Raw genomic sequence first — 17266 nt, 5'->3', positions numbered from 1 at the left:
AGAAGCTGAGGGTAAAGGTGATGGACTGGCCATGTCTCCAGACCTGAACCCTATTGAGCATCTGTGGGGCATCCTCAAACGGAAGGTGGAGGAGCGCAAGGTCTCTAACATCCACCAGCTCAGTGATGTCATCATGGAGGAGTGGAAGAGGACTCCAGTGGCAACCTGTGAAGCTCCGCTGAACCCCATGCCCAAGAGGGTTAAGGCAGTGCTGGAAAATAATGGTGGCCACACAAAATATTGACACTTTGGGCCCAATTTGGACATTTTCACTTAGGGGTGAACTCACTTTTGTGGCCAGCAGTTTAGACATTAATAGCTGTGTGTTGAGTTATTTTGAGGGGACACCAAATTTACACTGTTATACAAGCTGTACACTCACTACTTTACATTGTAGCAAAGTGTTATTTCTTCAGTGTTGTCACATGAAAAGATATAATAAAATATTTATAAAATGTGAGGCGATTACTCACTTCTGTGAGATGTATACATGTTTATGTATATGTACTACATTTCAAGAGGGTTACCAACAGGTATGTTTAGGATTAGGAGTTGGTTAGGACAATATTTAGTGTCTGCAATTAAACAACTACATAATTCCTTAAAAAGAATACTATACAGAATAGAATAGCAAGTGCTTTAAAATAATATGAACTGCTAATACATAAATGCATACAAAAAAATTTAAAATAATAATGATAATAATAATAATAAAAACTGAAACTGCAGGAATACCCTAATCCAATAAAACAGGCTTATTGAAAATGCACATTAATTCTCTGCCAGCAGGAGGCGCTTTCAGAACAGCTGAAATAGAATTGTTTCCCCGGTAATGACAGTAAACAAAGCAGCAACACCGGACTTTGAAACGTGCAGCGCTCGTGTTTATTTAATAAAATCACAGCCTTTTGAAGTTTAATCGTCACATTAAGCCATATCGCCATTCTGGTCTTTCCGTTCCCAAATTTAAGACCTCCTGAAATTATAATTAAGACTTTCTTGTACAATTTAAGACTTTTTATGGCCTTGTATTCGCTATTATCTCTTTAATTATTGCTTTAAAAAAATAAAAAAATAAATAATAATAATAATAATTGTATTACATTAAGACAAATTGATTAAATTAGAGTTCAATTATAAAAAAATCCGGAAGTGGTGCATTCCACTGAAGAGAATCCATGAAAAGCATTATTAGACTATTTTCTAAGGCTGCACAAAATATTAAAACCACTTAAAAATCATAATATAGCATAATGCTACTGTGAATTCATAAAGACTGTGATTCTATCGATTCAATTAAATATATGTGCTTAATTTATAGGCTATGTGTGTAGGTCAGGTGCATCTCAGAGCGGCTCCGTGGACCGTCTTAAACTCCATCTTTGCATAGGGATCAGAATCGGACAATTTTCTGCATGATCGGACCAGATCGGTGATTGGCCGATCGGTCTCACGTCTTTCCGATTTTGAGCCGATCCATCTACATTATTATTATTATTTACCTTTATTTTACCAGGGAAGAAAATCACATTGAGATTACAATCTCTTTTACAAGTGAGCCCTGGCCACGTCGACCTCACAGCCGCACTCGTGCTCACAGCCGCATGCAAACTCGGGCTGGGTAAAAATATTTTGATATCTCGATATTAATTGATTCTCTTTTTTATGGAACGATATTGATTCTTAAATCCCAAGAATCTATTAGTCTAGCCTATTTTGCTTAGGTCTATTTTATTAGCACAAAAAATAAATAAAAATAAAAATACCATAAAATATCCGGTTACTCAATTAATCATCAGATTTCTCGATTACTTAAATATTCGTTACTGACAGCTCTAATATGCACTGGATGTGAAGGTTGATGTCACATTACCAGTCTGGAATGTCTGTGCAGCCGATCATGGAGGACAGGTTTGTGACGGGATTTCGGGCCACACACGCCTTGTAAAACTCAGGATATTGTCCAATCAGATGACAAGCCAGGAATCCGCCATGAGAGCCTCCAACCACAGCGACCTTCTGCTCGTCAAAGTCACCTTGCTTCAAAACACTGTCTACTGCAAACTGTTTAGAGGTAAACAAACAGTATATTTATAATTATGTATGCTGTGTTGAAAATATAAACCACAAAACATATGCCGCAAACTCCAGAAGAGCCTCCAACATTCAGAACTTAAACTTTCCAAATACGGAAAATCCAACAACCAAATGAAATGTACTTCCAACTAGGGCTGTGCAATTAATCGCATTCAATTGTCATGCAGACTATGGCTCTGTTTAGTGAAAGCCGCTCAATCTGAAAGCAGGTGATGGTGATTTAGTACTAATCACGGGACCGGCTTTACTGACCAGATGCGCAGGACAATCGAATGCATTAATGGCAAAGCCCTACTTCCAACAATCACAAGTAGTATGTGCAGTGAAACATTTTAGATATTTGGTTACACTGATGATGGGAGCAAGAGCTCAGTAAGCATTAGTGTTTACCTGCACGTCTTTTACATCCTGTGTACCGATGTTTCCTGGTAAGGAGAGGATGTTATCTTGACCAAAACCAAGTGAGCCTCTGTAGTTCACTACAACAGGAAAGACACATGGAAAACATGACATATCAAATCAAATCAATTTACTTTGTTAAATAACATATACTGTGAGAAAAAAAAAAAAAAAAAAAAAAAAAAAAAAAAAAAAAAAAACTTCCCTGATCACTGACTTAAAATTAATTAAAAGTGATTTGTGCCAAATATGGCCCTGACATTTTATTAGCCTAGAACTTTGGCTTAAATGGGTTGTTTATCCCAAAATTAATGCTCTGCCATTTACTTAGCCTCTTGTCATTCCAAACCCATAAAACTTTCTATACAGCAATACAGGGGTGCATACAAGTTTTTCAGTCTGGTTCTCATGAGAGCACCTGGACATTTGGTTTGGTGCTCACACTGCACATAGTGTGACCCATTAACTATAACTACAAGAAATAAAATAATTAATAATAGTAATAATAGTATTATAGGACTTTATTTAGTTTTTATTATAAAATAAAACAATACAAAGTATGTTAATACCATTATATTTTAGAATAAAAATTAATATTAAATAAAAACACTATTTCATAATACACTTTAATTACAATGCTAGTATTTTCATTTTCTTTTATATGAATTTTCAACATTTTCAAACCTAAAATCAGCTAACTTTTATTTTGGCGGTTTGCTAGGAAGTAAGTATATGCGCTGCCAGGTAAAGCCAAAGCCACTAGGCCCTGTCCCAAATGGCAATGGCTGCCGCATGTGTGTGTGTCTGTTAAAGTCGGCATGAAACGGAAGTAGCAGTTGTCTTTTTTTCCTCTACTGTGACATCTATCCGAGTGAAACGGCATCTGAAATGAAAGTGCAGGACTTGATTTTGTCCTTTGGGAATTGACTGAATCATTAGAAGGTGAGGCAGATCTGAATGCAGTTTGCAGTTAACTTAGTTGTGAGGGGATTTCTCTCCACTGGATTCACCGACAACACCCCAGTATGAAGAAATGTTTTATTTATTGAGGAAACAGCGATTGAGTGTCCCACAACTCTAAAAAAAAAAAAATTAAATAAATAAAATAACAGCAGAGTTTCAAAGTGGCTTATTGGACAGTATTCAAACTTTTTACCACATGACAAGCTATAACATGGTTGTCAGCATTGAAAGGTATAATTGCTGAGTTTTGTGGCGCAAATCTTGTCTGTGATGAAATTAACAGTACATTTTCGTCAGTTCTTTTACCAATGGATCAATGCATTTCTTACAGATTTCTGCTCATTCGAAATCGGATACAGATGAAGTAGCACTGTAAGATTACATTTGTTTGAATGCATTATTGAAAGAGCGATATATATATATATATATATATATATATATATATATATATATATATATATATATATATATATATATATATATATATATATATATATATATATATATATATATATATATATATATACACACACACAAACATACACTATAACTCCCCGCTCACGTACACTGCCATCATCATAGCCTTCACATTCTTTCTGATTTGAGTGATCCTTCTCTATCAAGCTAGCTAAATATGTTTACCTTGTGAATTCTTGCTAAATATGCAGTTATATTATGGGCTGTTATCATGAACTGTACTCGTGATGGAGCGGTGCTGGAGCGGGTGAATACCACACTCCGACTTTTAAAAAAGCTCCTCGCTCCAGTCAGAATCACTCCACTCCACTCCGCTCACATACTCTGACTGTGAGTAACTGTTGCTGTCATGACAGATCTATTCCAGAACCAGCCGCTATCAAAATAATCTGGCTGAGGGGGCGGGCCAGATATTATATCCTTCAAGTTTGGATGGAAATCTCACTGCAATTGAGCAGTTTGAACTCATCTATCCTAGCTACAGTATATTTATGCTTTCAGGGCCCTAGTTTTTTCCTCTGGCAGAACGGAATCGCGGAATCAGTTAAGAAAAACACGAGAATTCACGAAGTTTAGGCACGTGCCTAAGCGGTGAGTTCAAGCGACGTGCCCGGTCCCTCTAGTTTGGATGGAAATCTCACTGCAATTGAGCAGTTTGAACTCATTTGGATGGAAATCTCACTGCAATTGAGCAGTTTGAACTCATCGATCCTGTGCATTTTTTATTTTGGTTGCACATGCACACCACTTATGTGCACCCCTTATCGTAAAAGAGCTCCATACAGCTTATGCCGCTGTATGGCCCTATATATAAATTACACACAAACTGGACACTGCTACTACTCTCATGAACTTGCCAAGTTGAGCTAGAGTGGACATGACTTTCACTGAATAATCACTTGAAACTTCAGTTATTTTAAAAGAAAGCGGCCATGCTTTCTAGAAATGAATGACAACCCTGCATCATCTCGGTCTCTTCTGTGGGAAACAGGCAAAGCAGTATTAAGAGGCCAAATAATCTCATACTCTGTTTACAATAAATAATAAATAAAAAAAGAACAAGCAGAAAAATTGAAAGAAAAATCATACACCTTGAAGATCAATTTAAAGAACCCAACAGAAGCAATGCAAAACAAATTAAGAGAATACAAATTTAAACTAAATGTAATAATCAACAAACATACTCTATTCCTGATTCATAGGCTTAGACAAGAAGAATCATTGTAATAAATCTGGAAACAAGGAAAAAGCAACAATTTCAGTTATTACGGAAGCAGGAAAATCAACCAACTCACCGGAAGAAATTCTTTCAAATCTTTCAAAATTTCTACAGCAAATTACACTCCTCAGAATAAGACCCTAATCAGAATGACATCAACTGATTTCTCAACTGTATCAAGCTGCCACAACAGAAAAGAAACAGCCTAGAATCACCCATAACACAACAAGCCCTACAACTCATGCTGAACAATCAAGCACCAGGCCTGATGGATTCCCTGCTGAGTTCTACAAACACTCCGTCCACTATCACCACTCTTCATCAGAATAAGTGAATCGCAACAAAAACTTCCGGCTAATATGAATACAGACACAATTTCACATCTTCTCAAACCCAATAAAGATCCAACATTACCATCAAGCTATCATCCCTCATAAAATATGAATATTTAAATATTTATTTATTTAAATGAAGTTAAAAGGGTCATGAAACCCCACACTACTTTTTCTGAGATCTTAGCAGAGGTTGCACATCATAGAAGACAATGTTAGCATCCAATAATTGTAAGTGTTGGAGAAATCATCTTCCGGATTTAAAATCTACATTGTGTTTATGTCACAAATTGTGACATGGCAATGGACTATAGTACATCGATGACGTGTCTGTATCTATTAAATTATTCATGAGACTGCGTGTTCTTATCCTATGAGAAGACACTGCACTTAATTATTCACAACAGCATGTGTTGATTTGTGTTTCAGACTGAGAGATCGCACGTTCACTGAGAGAAAAGTTCATGGATCGAAGGAGAGCGTTTGTTTTTGCCTTGTAATAAGACTTCGGCACAAATGTGATACATTCACTTGCTGAGCATAACCGTTTTTACAGCTCTGTGACACAAACCCGTCAAAAGGCTTGTATAAATGCCACAGAATAAGCCTTAAAAGTTCTCAGAGGTGCAACAGCGCATTCAAATATGTTTTTGATGCAGAAAACACGGCGGTGAATCCAACAACACAAACACAGCGGATCACGGAGCAAGCATGGACATACATACGCTAGATGTCATAGGGTCATATTTTTGACCTTATGAAAAGTAACGTAAACTGAGTGAAATGCCCCCAACTCCCTTGTCTCCAATGAGATTTTAACGTTCACTCATCTCTGTTGTGAGCGTCGTCTACAGATTCTGAGAATTTTTCAAATTTAAAAAAATACAACATACCAAAAACCAATTTTTTTTGATCTAACAATTCTCAGAACAGAGGCTGCATCAGTTTCCCGGCAACAGAAAACACTTCTTATAATGTCTTAAAAAAAAACTAGTCATACACCTGGAAATATATTTAAAGTTGAAATATCACCATTGGAGTGTTTTTTTGTTTGGTTTTTCTCCACAAAATATATATGTGCTGCAAAATGAGTCTGAATGAGCAAATTTCCAAAAATTAGTTCTCTTCATTTGCACATTCTACATTAAAATAACTTCAAAATAATATATAACTTGTTGGAATCAGACAAAAAAATGACTGAGCTACAGCTGTTTGAAGGCAATAGAGTCAGCAAAGTCAATTCTGATGAAGTTTTCTGAAAATTGCAAAGCAAAATCACCAAGCAACGTTGCATATTTCTTTTCTTAATAATAATTAGTATATTATTAATCACAATATAGCTGTTTTCTTATCTTTGTTATTAAAAAATAAGATACAAAGATGCAAACAAACTGTAGTTTAATCAAGAGCAGCGAACGAATCCGTCTTTTCTTTTAATGTTTGATTAACATGGAGACAGATCAATATTGTGATCTACTGTAATGCATGGATCTAATATAATATTACACATCAGATCTTTCCCCAACCACTGACTAAACATTCATGTAAGACATACCAGATTATGTCTGTGTGAATCTCGCCAAGACATACTTCGCAATAATGTACTTTATAGGGAGATTGCGCTCTCGGAGAGGCATGTCTCATGAAAATAAAAAAAAATCATATTTTACTGGTTCAGACTCATGTCATACAGAATTCACTACGAATGTTCATACAGCTGGAATACTGCGCTTTACAGCAATATTGTGGTGAGAAGCAGCAGTAGTCATCCATAAGTGAGCAGAGAAAAGGTACTCCTCTCAGAAAAGGTACAAATAAAGATAATTTTAGCTGTTAATTTACCATCTGAAGCACTGGGATCACTAGAAGAGGGCTTAACGAACTCACTTTTGAGAAAACCTCAAATTCGACCAAAACTGATATTTTCACTTCTTTTGCCTGTAGCTCAAAATTTGATTTATTTCGCCAGCACAGGTCACATATTATCATACATTTTAAGTGAAATGTTTTATCATAAAAGCCAAATCATGTGTCTGATGGACAGACTTGAGGTGTGTAGGGTAAACACTGTAACTGTTCCTCACCAAGCAGCACGCTGAAGCCCATCTTACACAGAACTGCTGTGGACAAGATCCACTCTGACACCAGCACCGAATGAGGGCCACCTGACAGACACACAGAGCCAAAACACAAATTAGCAAAACAAGGTACTGACGCCGAATGTATCTGTAATATCATTTTTACATTGTTATTAAGGATACTACAGGACAGACCGTGTGGCATGACAACGAGAGGTAGTTTGCTTCCTGCGGTCATTTCCTTTGGTTTCAGCAGAATAGCATTAAAGTCCAGACCAGCTGATGAAGAACAGAGAGTTGTTATTTCTTTCATGCATAAAGACAGAGCTAACACACACAAACACAACAGTTCCAGCACCGTGAATCTGACCACACGTACACATTCCAAGAGTGATAAATGATCAAATTCATGACAGTACAGTACCTGACTGAATTGCTGTGGCAAGAACTGGATCTGGATAATATTCAGTACGATTATCTAAGCATAAATCCAGTAAATCGCTTCCATCAACACCTCCAAAGCTTGCAAAGACATATACCACTTCCTGGATCATCATTTTACTCCGTAACATTTATATGCTGTCTATTGCTGATAATCGCATTATTTATCATATGCATCTGTTTACATAAGAGATCGCTCGTTTCTCCGTCCTGTTCACTCGTGATTTTTTTCACTAGTTCATAAAATTTTTAATAACACCCCCAATAGCGCAACAAAGAAAACAAAAAAAGACGTAAAAACTCATATAAAAACTCACGTTGTCTTCTAAATGACAAGATAACTCGTCAATTTCAGAGAAACAGTTAAGGACCAGATCTTTTTTTTTTTTTTTTTTTATGTCCTGATACAGAAAACCATGTAATTCAATAGGGTGTCCTAACTTTTTCAAATGACTGTATACGCACTGTCGCTCAGATCTTACGGTATTGGCTGTTGTCCTCCTCAGGTGGTGGGCTGAAGTTTAAAGTCTGCCAGCTGATATCCGCCTGAGGTTGAGTCTCCTCCAGCGTGACCCATGACATCTTGCTTTCAGAACCCTTCTCTGGCAGGAAACCCACCCGCTGCAGATCAGATCATCTAATTAGATGTACTCTACTATAATAACCTGCTCCTGGAGGGCCAGCGACCTGCAGAGTTTAGCTCCAGCAAGCTCACATCTGCCTGGAAGTTTCTCAGTCTTAACCTTTTCAGTGGTGAGTTTAAAATATTCACAAACTTGCATACCATGCCATGAACAATCTGATATTCCGATTCATAAATGTGTGTAAATGAGTGTTTTGTCATTTAAAAACCTTTCTAAATGATCTTGATTCCTGTCAGCCAGATTTACAGCATGTGAATTTACATTTACATCCAAACATATAACAAAAGAAGCAATCAAAAGCGACTTACAAATAAGAACAATATAGTATCTGATATGAATAAAACACATATTTTTTTTTTTTGAATTCATCAATCTCTCCTGAAATACAAGTAATAAGAGGCCGGTGAACTGGGTGAAGAATAGAGCGAACTTTAGTTACTTACACTATGTGTATCTGATATCAATAAAACACATCTCCAAATTAAATTTGAATGGATTATTATTGTTGCTTCCATAGACACATTTGTGTAATTTTCAAACTCTAAATGTCTTGTTTTACTAGTATTTATGTGTATTTAAATGTCTGAAAACGAAAATATGCATTATGTAGTTAATAACACTGCATAGATGTGATAATCTGACAAGAGCAGTGCACAACTGTCACTGGCTCAGCGCCAGCCACCGCGCAAAACCACAATTTGCATTTGGCAGTTATGCGACGTCACCGCATGTTCTAAATCCCATGTGGGACCATACTCCCAGGGGCACGGAAATAAAAATCCCCTATGTGGGACCGTACCGCTCAAAGGGTTAAGAACGCAAAGAATAGAACTGCATTCTTGTAAATGAGCATGCATATTTAATTGTACTTATGCTGTGTCAAAGTCAAGATTCTGAACACATACTGATTAAACAGCCTAGCGATCCTGAAGACCTTGATAAGCTGGATCAGGTGTTTAATGAGGACTGAAGCTAACTCTGCAGGACAGTGGACCTGCAGGAGCAGAGCCAGACAGCCCTGGGTTACGGGTCAGTATTTGTTTTAGCACTGTGTAGGGTTAAAAACCGCAACTATCAATATGTCCTTATGAAGCAATGTTTTACTTAAAAAAAAAAAAAAAAAAAAAAACGTTGTCAAATGCATCAAATGTAATTAATATATAACTTTAAATAGTTACATAAAATATTTGAATGAGTATTTTATTTTAAATAAGTGTGTCCAATAGCAAATTTGCTGTGGTATGGAAACAGATATGGAGAATGTGTGAGAGAATACCAGGTCTGGAGGGCAGTTTGGTGAAGAGCAGCTGACCACCATCAGATCTCTGTGAATATTCAGCAAACTCCAGCTGCCCTCCTCTGACTCTAGAGCAGCGCAGAGCACAGACATATTACAGACATACAGTACAGTACAGTACAGTAGTGTGTTATATTAGAAGAGGAAGAGCTCTACATACGGGAGGTGAGAGACGTGACTTCACCAGTTGAAGTATCAACAACCAACAGATCCTGTAATACAGGAGCGACAGAAACTGATCAGCTGATAATCAGTCCAGATACAGGTGAAGAAACATACACTCACATCCCAAAATAGATACATTTAGCAGATATGAATCAGAAGGGGATTTTTTTTCCATTGAGAGGGGTGTTGTACACTGGACTTATTTTGAATGTCAAGGAATAATCTATGATCTCTCCCAAACATTTCCTCTTTTCAATGACTGAACATGGTCTAGTGCTTTCTACAATCATTATTTTATGCAGTTTTAAAAGAACCTTGTAAAAATCCTAATTTGTCCGGACATGAGCTGTTAATGCTTTAATGTTTTTTGGGCAGGATAAGCAATATATAGCAATTGTGGATCTTGGTATAGGCTACCATACTGCCACCAGAGGTAGCTGACCTAACACAAAATATATTTCTGTATGTAATTATGCAGTAAAATATTACATGTGATCTGGGATAATTAGAAGAAATGTAAAATGCAGTATAAATACTGTATTATAATAGGGTATTTCACGTCTTCAAGTCCAGACATGATTTGTAGCGCACATGCCAATCCAATAATCACAATAAATATTGTGCTTTGTTGCTTTTAATAAGAAGTCTCAGCTTCCAAATTATGTCAGTTTTATCACAAAATACAAACTATAAATGTGGTTTTGACAGTCTTTAATGTGTTCGCTTGTGCACCTCTAAACTGATCATCTCTTCCTCTTTGCTACTAGTTAAAGCAAAAAAAAATAAAAAAATAAACCTGAATGAAGAGAAGCGAATTTTGATAAATGTTTAATATATTGTTCAAGGTATTACATTCATTATATTTTACTTAACCTGCCGTCTTCATGTTTTAATGTGTGTTTGAATAAATGTCATGAGAATGTGCAGGGTCTCAACTATCACTCGGCGTGGCATGCATCTACACTAGGAGAAGTTTTAGTTGCAACAGATGTAAATATTTATCGTAAAGCTGGACGTAGCTAAGCCCAGAGTACTGCTTACACCCAATGTTTTTACGTCAAGCTGGTGCAACCGGCCTCAGGTGTGTGTGATGCTGAACACTTATGATGTTGAACCATGATACAAACTGAACCAACAGAAACTGTTATACCATAGTAAAAGGCTTTACCTATTGTATAGACATTGTGCCACTTGTTACTATGAGAAGACTTTAACATTTTGGCATTTAAATGCATGTGGAAATGTATATGTGCAAGTATACATTACATGCTCTGAAATCTGCCCAGCTGTGTGTCCAAGGAAACCGTGATTATGAATGCAGCTGTAGTATGAGAGAGGTGTCACAGTACCTTACGGCATCTCTGAGCACAGGACATAAGCACACGCTGACTGTCAGCTGACCAGCAGCGGGAAGAAAGCATCGAGCTGTAGATCCCAGTAAAACCATCTGACACACACACACACACACGAGTTGACGAACACAGAAATACATTAAACAGGTCACAAATCTTCATCTGAAGAACACGTTTTCTGAACTCTTTCTGAGCTTTTATGATTTCTTTACTAACCAATAAATAATAATATTAATAAAAAAATAGTATGACTACATGCACATACCCTCTCTGGCTCTCTGCACCACATCAACCACAACACTTGTCTGCTTGGTGTACCAGTCATACTGCAACCAAACCACAGCTTGATTAAAGTCACCTACATTTGATCACTTAGACTATAAATACCACCTGCACCTCCAGCTGAAGCTGCTTCTGAAGCACTCACTTGTTCACTCATTTACTATTTCTAATATAGTGAGTGGGCAATGCGACCAAAATCACACTAAAGTCTGTTTAAATAATTGGGCTGAATGGTCTTTGCACTAAATATGTTTTGAATGAGGAATCGTCTTGTTATTAAAATATTAAGTAAATGAATTCTAAACTTACTCTGATTCTTTAAGAATTGGCCACACACAAAATACACACCATACACAGACGGTTGCACTGCTGGTGTGGACCGAAGATGCCACACTCCATGTAAACGATACGGCAGTGGTCAGGACTTAGCCGAGGAGAGCAGACAGCACTGGAGTTAGATGATAACTGTTCTGAGGAGATAGCAGAGATGACATTCAGAACATTCTGAAAAATATAATAATGCTTAGGAAAACAAGAAACACCTGCTTTTAAGAGGTTCTGATAAAATCATAACCGCAAATACAATAGAAAAGTCTTAGCTTAACAAGACCTAATGGGAGCTTCACACAGCCTAGCAAACAGTATGAGCTAAGAGAGACCTGCGCCTAAATGCTTTTGGAGAAACTGCAGAATACTGTGCACTACACAGTGAACAGAGCTCTCTCCACGTCAAGAAAACAACATTGCAAAGAGGGGTAAAACTGTAGTGGCTTGCTAGAGGGAACAGTACAGATGCCAGATGTGCAGCCTTCACCCTGGGCCACTACGGCCAAACTAACTGCTGCAACAATCTCAAAGGAAATGAATTCTTTCAAACTGGATGCTTTCTGTGAGTCAGTGTGTCTGTCCTCAAGGCAATGGGGCTGAAATACCAGGCCAAGAGCAACCCCTTCCTTACAAAATGAAGAATTTTCACACCAAAAGCTATGCAGCAGCATGTAATCAGAGGCAAATCACTTCAGAAGAAACTTTATATGAAGCAGTGCCAAAGGGATAATGAACATTGACGCTGCCATTAGACACTGCATGTGTAGGGACAGGCATGAGGCAAATTCAGTCGCAGTCTGAACAGGCCCAAACACTGTCGAAACTCTGAACTTGTTCTGTTCACTATATTCTGGCAGGAGAAACATCAAATGACAGAACCCCGAACTGCTAAACCACTTTCCTGTAGCCAAGTTGCAACCTGGGAATGTAAGATCTACTGCAAAAAAATAAAAAAACACTAGATCTGGATCTGTTTCTAAGTGACCATCATGAAGGAAAGCCTCTTCAGTATCTGATTCAAGCGCCTGGATCAAGGATTCATGCCATTGTCTTAGTTTTTGACCTAAAAATACAAAAACACAAAATCCCCAAGAGCCACTCTGTTCCACTGGGTCCAGGATTTATAAAGAGAGCCAACTAGGTCCTTCCATCTTTCCATTCTCCAAAATGCTTATCTTCTGTAGGGTTGCGGGGATGCTGGTCCCGGAGGGCCGGTGTCTTTCAGAGTTCAGCCTAATCAAACACACCTGCACCAGCTAATCAAGCTCTTACAAGGCATACTAGAAACTTCCAGGCAGGTGTGTTGAGGCAAGTTGGAGCTAAACTCTGCAGGACTGAGTTTGGACACACCTGCCCTAGATGGATGGTCATTCCATCACAGACACGGCAAAATGAATTCTGTCCAGGTTTTAACTTCTTATGCAACTAGCAATGTCAGCTCAACATAAACTACTCACTCAGTTCAGCGGGAAGGCTGGGAGTTAGGTGCTCTCTTCTGAAAATCAAGAGGCAAAAGCAAAACAAAAGGGGGGAAATAATCCTGTTTGTCCTGCTGAACTGTGTTTGAGATTGACCAGGTAACACTAAATCTGGTTCTGAGATTAAATCAATATCACTTCAGAGATCATCCTTGCCAGACTCCCCAAAGTGACATACTGACAACATTTTAAAGTGACTTCAACGAAAGCCAACCCTGAAAAGGCTCTCTGAAGATCTGTGCTGTCTTTTAGGACTCACCGGTCATTATAAAGCTATGTGCTACTAAGGTACTGTGTGTTCCTCTTTGCCACATGAGATCTACACAGGAGCATTTTCTGAACAGAATGGTTTGAGATGGAAAAATACACAAAAAATGCACAGCTTACCACATTTACCACTAGCCAGATCCACGTAAAACAGAGACGACCTGCAGAAATGACACTGCTGTTAGCATGCAGGCAAACGTTCCACTCTCAAAACATTGACTGTGCATTTGAACAACTGAAAAATCAGATTTGGTTGGATCTTCATCAGACTGATATTTCCCATCATTCACCTTCTGTTGGCGCAGTATTTGAGCCCCAGTCTGAATGGCTCGTGCCACCAACCCACGAACACTAGCCCTGTGTCACTGGGAGACCAGAATGCCTGTGGATGAGAGTTGTGGTTTTCATTATTCATCTTGCATTGATATTTTAGAAGCACAATAACTTTGAGCTTACAAAAAAAAAAAAAAAAAAAAAAAAAAAGTGTTTTACCTTAAATGGGTTTTATCAGTTTGACAAATATATGTACATTTTATCCACATACATCTATTTTTCCAGTTTTTATTCAAATTGACATAGTTCAGTGTGTTTAAACTACATTGTTCTTTTCATTAGGGGAGTTCTGATGTTGTCAGGAGGCATGTTTCGGGTCATTCTCTTGCCAAACCCTGTAGTAGTCTTTTGGTTCAACTCTGAATTCAGTAAAAGAGTGCCAGATCATCGCGCCTCTTTCTCTATGTTTGACAGCTGGTGTCACATAATGAAAAATCATCCTTTTGCCTACTCAACACAATATAAAAACTGTGCATAAAATTGTTACAAAAACATATACAAATAAACAAAACCTGAACCTCATTTTCTCAATCTCCAAAACCTCTATAAATAAATTAATAAAAATATATATAAATAAATATATACACATATACATATACATATACACATATATATATATATATATAGTGCTCCTGTAGCTCAAGTGGTAGAGCATTGCGTTAACAAGCGCAAGGTTCGATCCCCGGGAACACATGATAGGTAAAAATTGATAGGCTGAATGCACTGTAAGTCGCCTTTTGATAAAAGCGTCTGCTAAATGCATAAATTTAATTTCATGAATTTAATTTACAGAAACATGTCTCTCATATATTATATATATGTCAGTTAATAAAGTCTTTAGTTGCTTCCTCACAAAAGTCAGTGTCTCTGTGACTTCCCTTATCAAACAGAGTTGTGGCGATGTTGAAGGTTAGTGGACAGGCTATCAGTTAATAAAGTCTTTAGTTGCTTCCTCACAAAAGTCAGTGTACCTAAAGCCTCTCCAATGACATCCATTAAAAAAAAAAAATCAGACCCACTATCATTACCAAGGCGTCTAATAATGATAATGAAAGTCCTTACACTCCAGCATATTGACAGAACATGTCTCTCATTTACAGCAATGGGTTTACTGACAGTATCACAATTTAAAAAAAAAAAAAAAAAAATTTACTTAAAAAAAAAATGGTTTGTGGTGTTTCTATAGTGATGCGCAGAAGTCTGGGACATGCACATATTGTGGGTCTATACTACAGTAGTGCTGTTTTAAGTTTTACCACGCTGACTGTTAGTGAACTCAAGTACAGCACTGTAAAATGTTCTATAAAGTAAATAAGTGGGCCTCCTATCTAGGGCTCTACCATTAAACCAAACATTTTTTGTAATCATGACCCTATTAAGCACAGTAAAAAAGACTTAATTTAGAGACAAAACACATCAACACATTTATCAATAAACTGACTTAATTTAGAGACAAAACACATCAACACATTTTGCAATTTATACACATCCCGCTGAACATGGGCGCTGTTTTTCCTGTGTAACTATGATTTTAATTTTATACCCTTTCAGCCTTAAAATCGAAATGTCGAAGCTTATTACAGGTAAAACCAATATAAAATGTCAAAATAACCACAATATCACTTTCAGTAAAACTGCGCCACCTTACTTTGAACCCATGTTACATTTATGCATTTAGCAGACGCTTTTATCCAAAGCAACTTACAATGCATTCAGGCTATTCCTTTTTTTTTACCAGTATGTTCCAAACACAAACACAGAGTGTGTACCTGTCCTGGCGAGATGTTAGCGGGGATTCCTTCCAGAACAGTGATGTTACTGCTTTCAATGTCCAGCACACAGAGCACTGGGCTGCTTTTATTCACAAGTGCTTCGCCCCAGTCTTCATAATACTCAAACTGCTGACCCTGCCACAGACACACACACACACACACACACATACACACACACACACACACACACACAGTCATTCCCAGCACGAATCAAACTGAAATGATTAGAGAAGATGGCACATGCGTGTCCCTCGACCACAAAACCAGTCATAAGGGTAAATTTCTCGAAAGTGAGATTTATACATCATCTGAAACCTGAACAAGTAATCTTTCCAGTGATGTATGGTTTGTTAGGAGGACAATATTTTGGACAACTATTTAAAAATCTGGAATCTGAGGGTGCAAAAAAATCTAAATATTGAGAATATCACCTTTAAAGTTGCCCAAATAAAGTTCTTAGCAATGCGTATTACTAATCAATACGTTTTGACATATTAACGGTAGGAAATGTACAAAATATCTTCATGGAACATGATCTTTACTTAATATCCTAATGATTTTTGGCATAAAAGAAAAATCGGTAATTTTGACCCATACAATGTTTTTTTGGCTATTGCTAGAAATATACCCCAGAGACTTAAGACTTAAGGTTTTGTGGTCCAGGCTCACATATGATGGCAAACTTGTACCAGGACTGTTTCCTCCTTGTCTGTCTTGATGGTCTCCTCTTCATCAGCGAGCAAACCCGTCTCAAGCCCCTGCAGTTTAAGGGAACAGGAGGTCAGATGAAGAATGTGCTCTTAGAATGAATCATTAGAAAGCATGTGCGTTTTGTGTGATCATCTGTGTTTGTGACCTGGAAGTACGACTCGGTCTTGGGTCGTTTCTTCTCAGCTACATACAGGAGGTGAGTCTCTGAATGAGACCAGACCATACAGCCAAACTGATCTGAGAACAGAGAACACACAAGATTATCAGACTGCACAGCAGCAGAATAAGATTGTCGGTTCTGTATTTCAGTGCGTAATACAGTTACATTAACACACAAGAGCATGATTTTAGGACACAAGTTTCTTGACCTCAACTTATCACATTAAAAAAAACAAAAACATGGTCCAGATACAGCCTCACTAACTAAACTAAACTAAAACCATGATAAAGACACAAATAAGAACCAAAACATCTTGTTTAGGTTCTACATTGATATTTACTTCATAATTAAAAATCTCTTCAGTCATTTTTATGTGGCTCAGGTCAGCAATGTATTGTGGCCAGTTTTTTTTTTTTTTTGTAAAAACAAGAAAAAAATAAGAAATGTTTAACCAAAAAAAATGTTAGACTTC

General features: G+C 37.4%; 1 protein-coding gene across 2 annotated transcripts in view; it reads right to left on the bottom strand.

Moving 5' to 3' along the window:
• Window positions 1-17266, bottom strand: part of LOC109083451 (acylamino-acid-releasing enzyme) — a 29368-nt gene that overhangs the window by 6260 nt on the left and 5842 nt on the right. For both annotated transcript variants that reach the window (XM_042762930.1, XM_042762929.1), the window contains 15 exons: window positions 16780-16871; window positions 16613-16681; window positions 15921-16058; window positions 14109-14200; window positions 13939-13979; window positions 12095-12216; window positions 11730-11790; window positions 11462-11559; window positions 10108-10159; window positions 9927-10015; window positions 8489-8627; window positions 7761-7844; window positions 7572-7652; window positions 2488-2576; window positions 1874-2064 (listed from right to left, as the gene is read on the bottom strand). In XM_042762930.1, the coding sequence (XP_042618864.1) occupies window positions 1874-2064; window positions 2488-2576; window positions 7572-7652; window positions 7761-7844; window positions 8489-8627; window positions 9927-10015; window positions 10108-10159; window positions 11462-11559; window positions 11730-11790; window positions 12095-12216; window positions 13939-13979; window positions 14109-14200; window positions 15921-16058; window positions 16613-16681; window positions 16780-16871 (1438 nt within the window). The remainder of the gene's footprint in view (window positions 1-1873; window positions 2065-2487; window positions 2577-7571; window positions 7653-7760; window positions 7845-8488; window positions 8628-9926; window positions 10016-10107; window positions 10160-11461; window positions 11560-11729; window positions 11791-12094; window positions 12217-13938; window positions 13980-14108; window positions 14201-15920; window positions 16059-16612; window positions 16682-16779; window positions 16872-17266) is intronic.

This window comes from Cyprinus carpio, chromosome A8, assembly GCF_018340385.1.
Source record: "Cyprinus carpio isolate SPL01 chromosome A8, ASM1834038v1, whole genome shotgun sequence".
Taxonomy (NCBI): Eukaryota; Metazoa; Chordata; class Actinopteri; order Cypriniformes; family Cyprinidae; genus Cyprinus; species Cyprinus carpio.
Note: the sequence above shows the minus strand (reverse complement) of the source record. Positions and strands in the feature narration are given on the sequence as shown.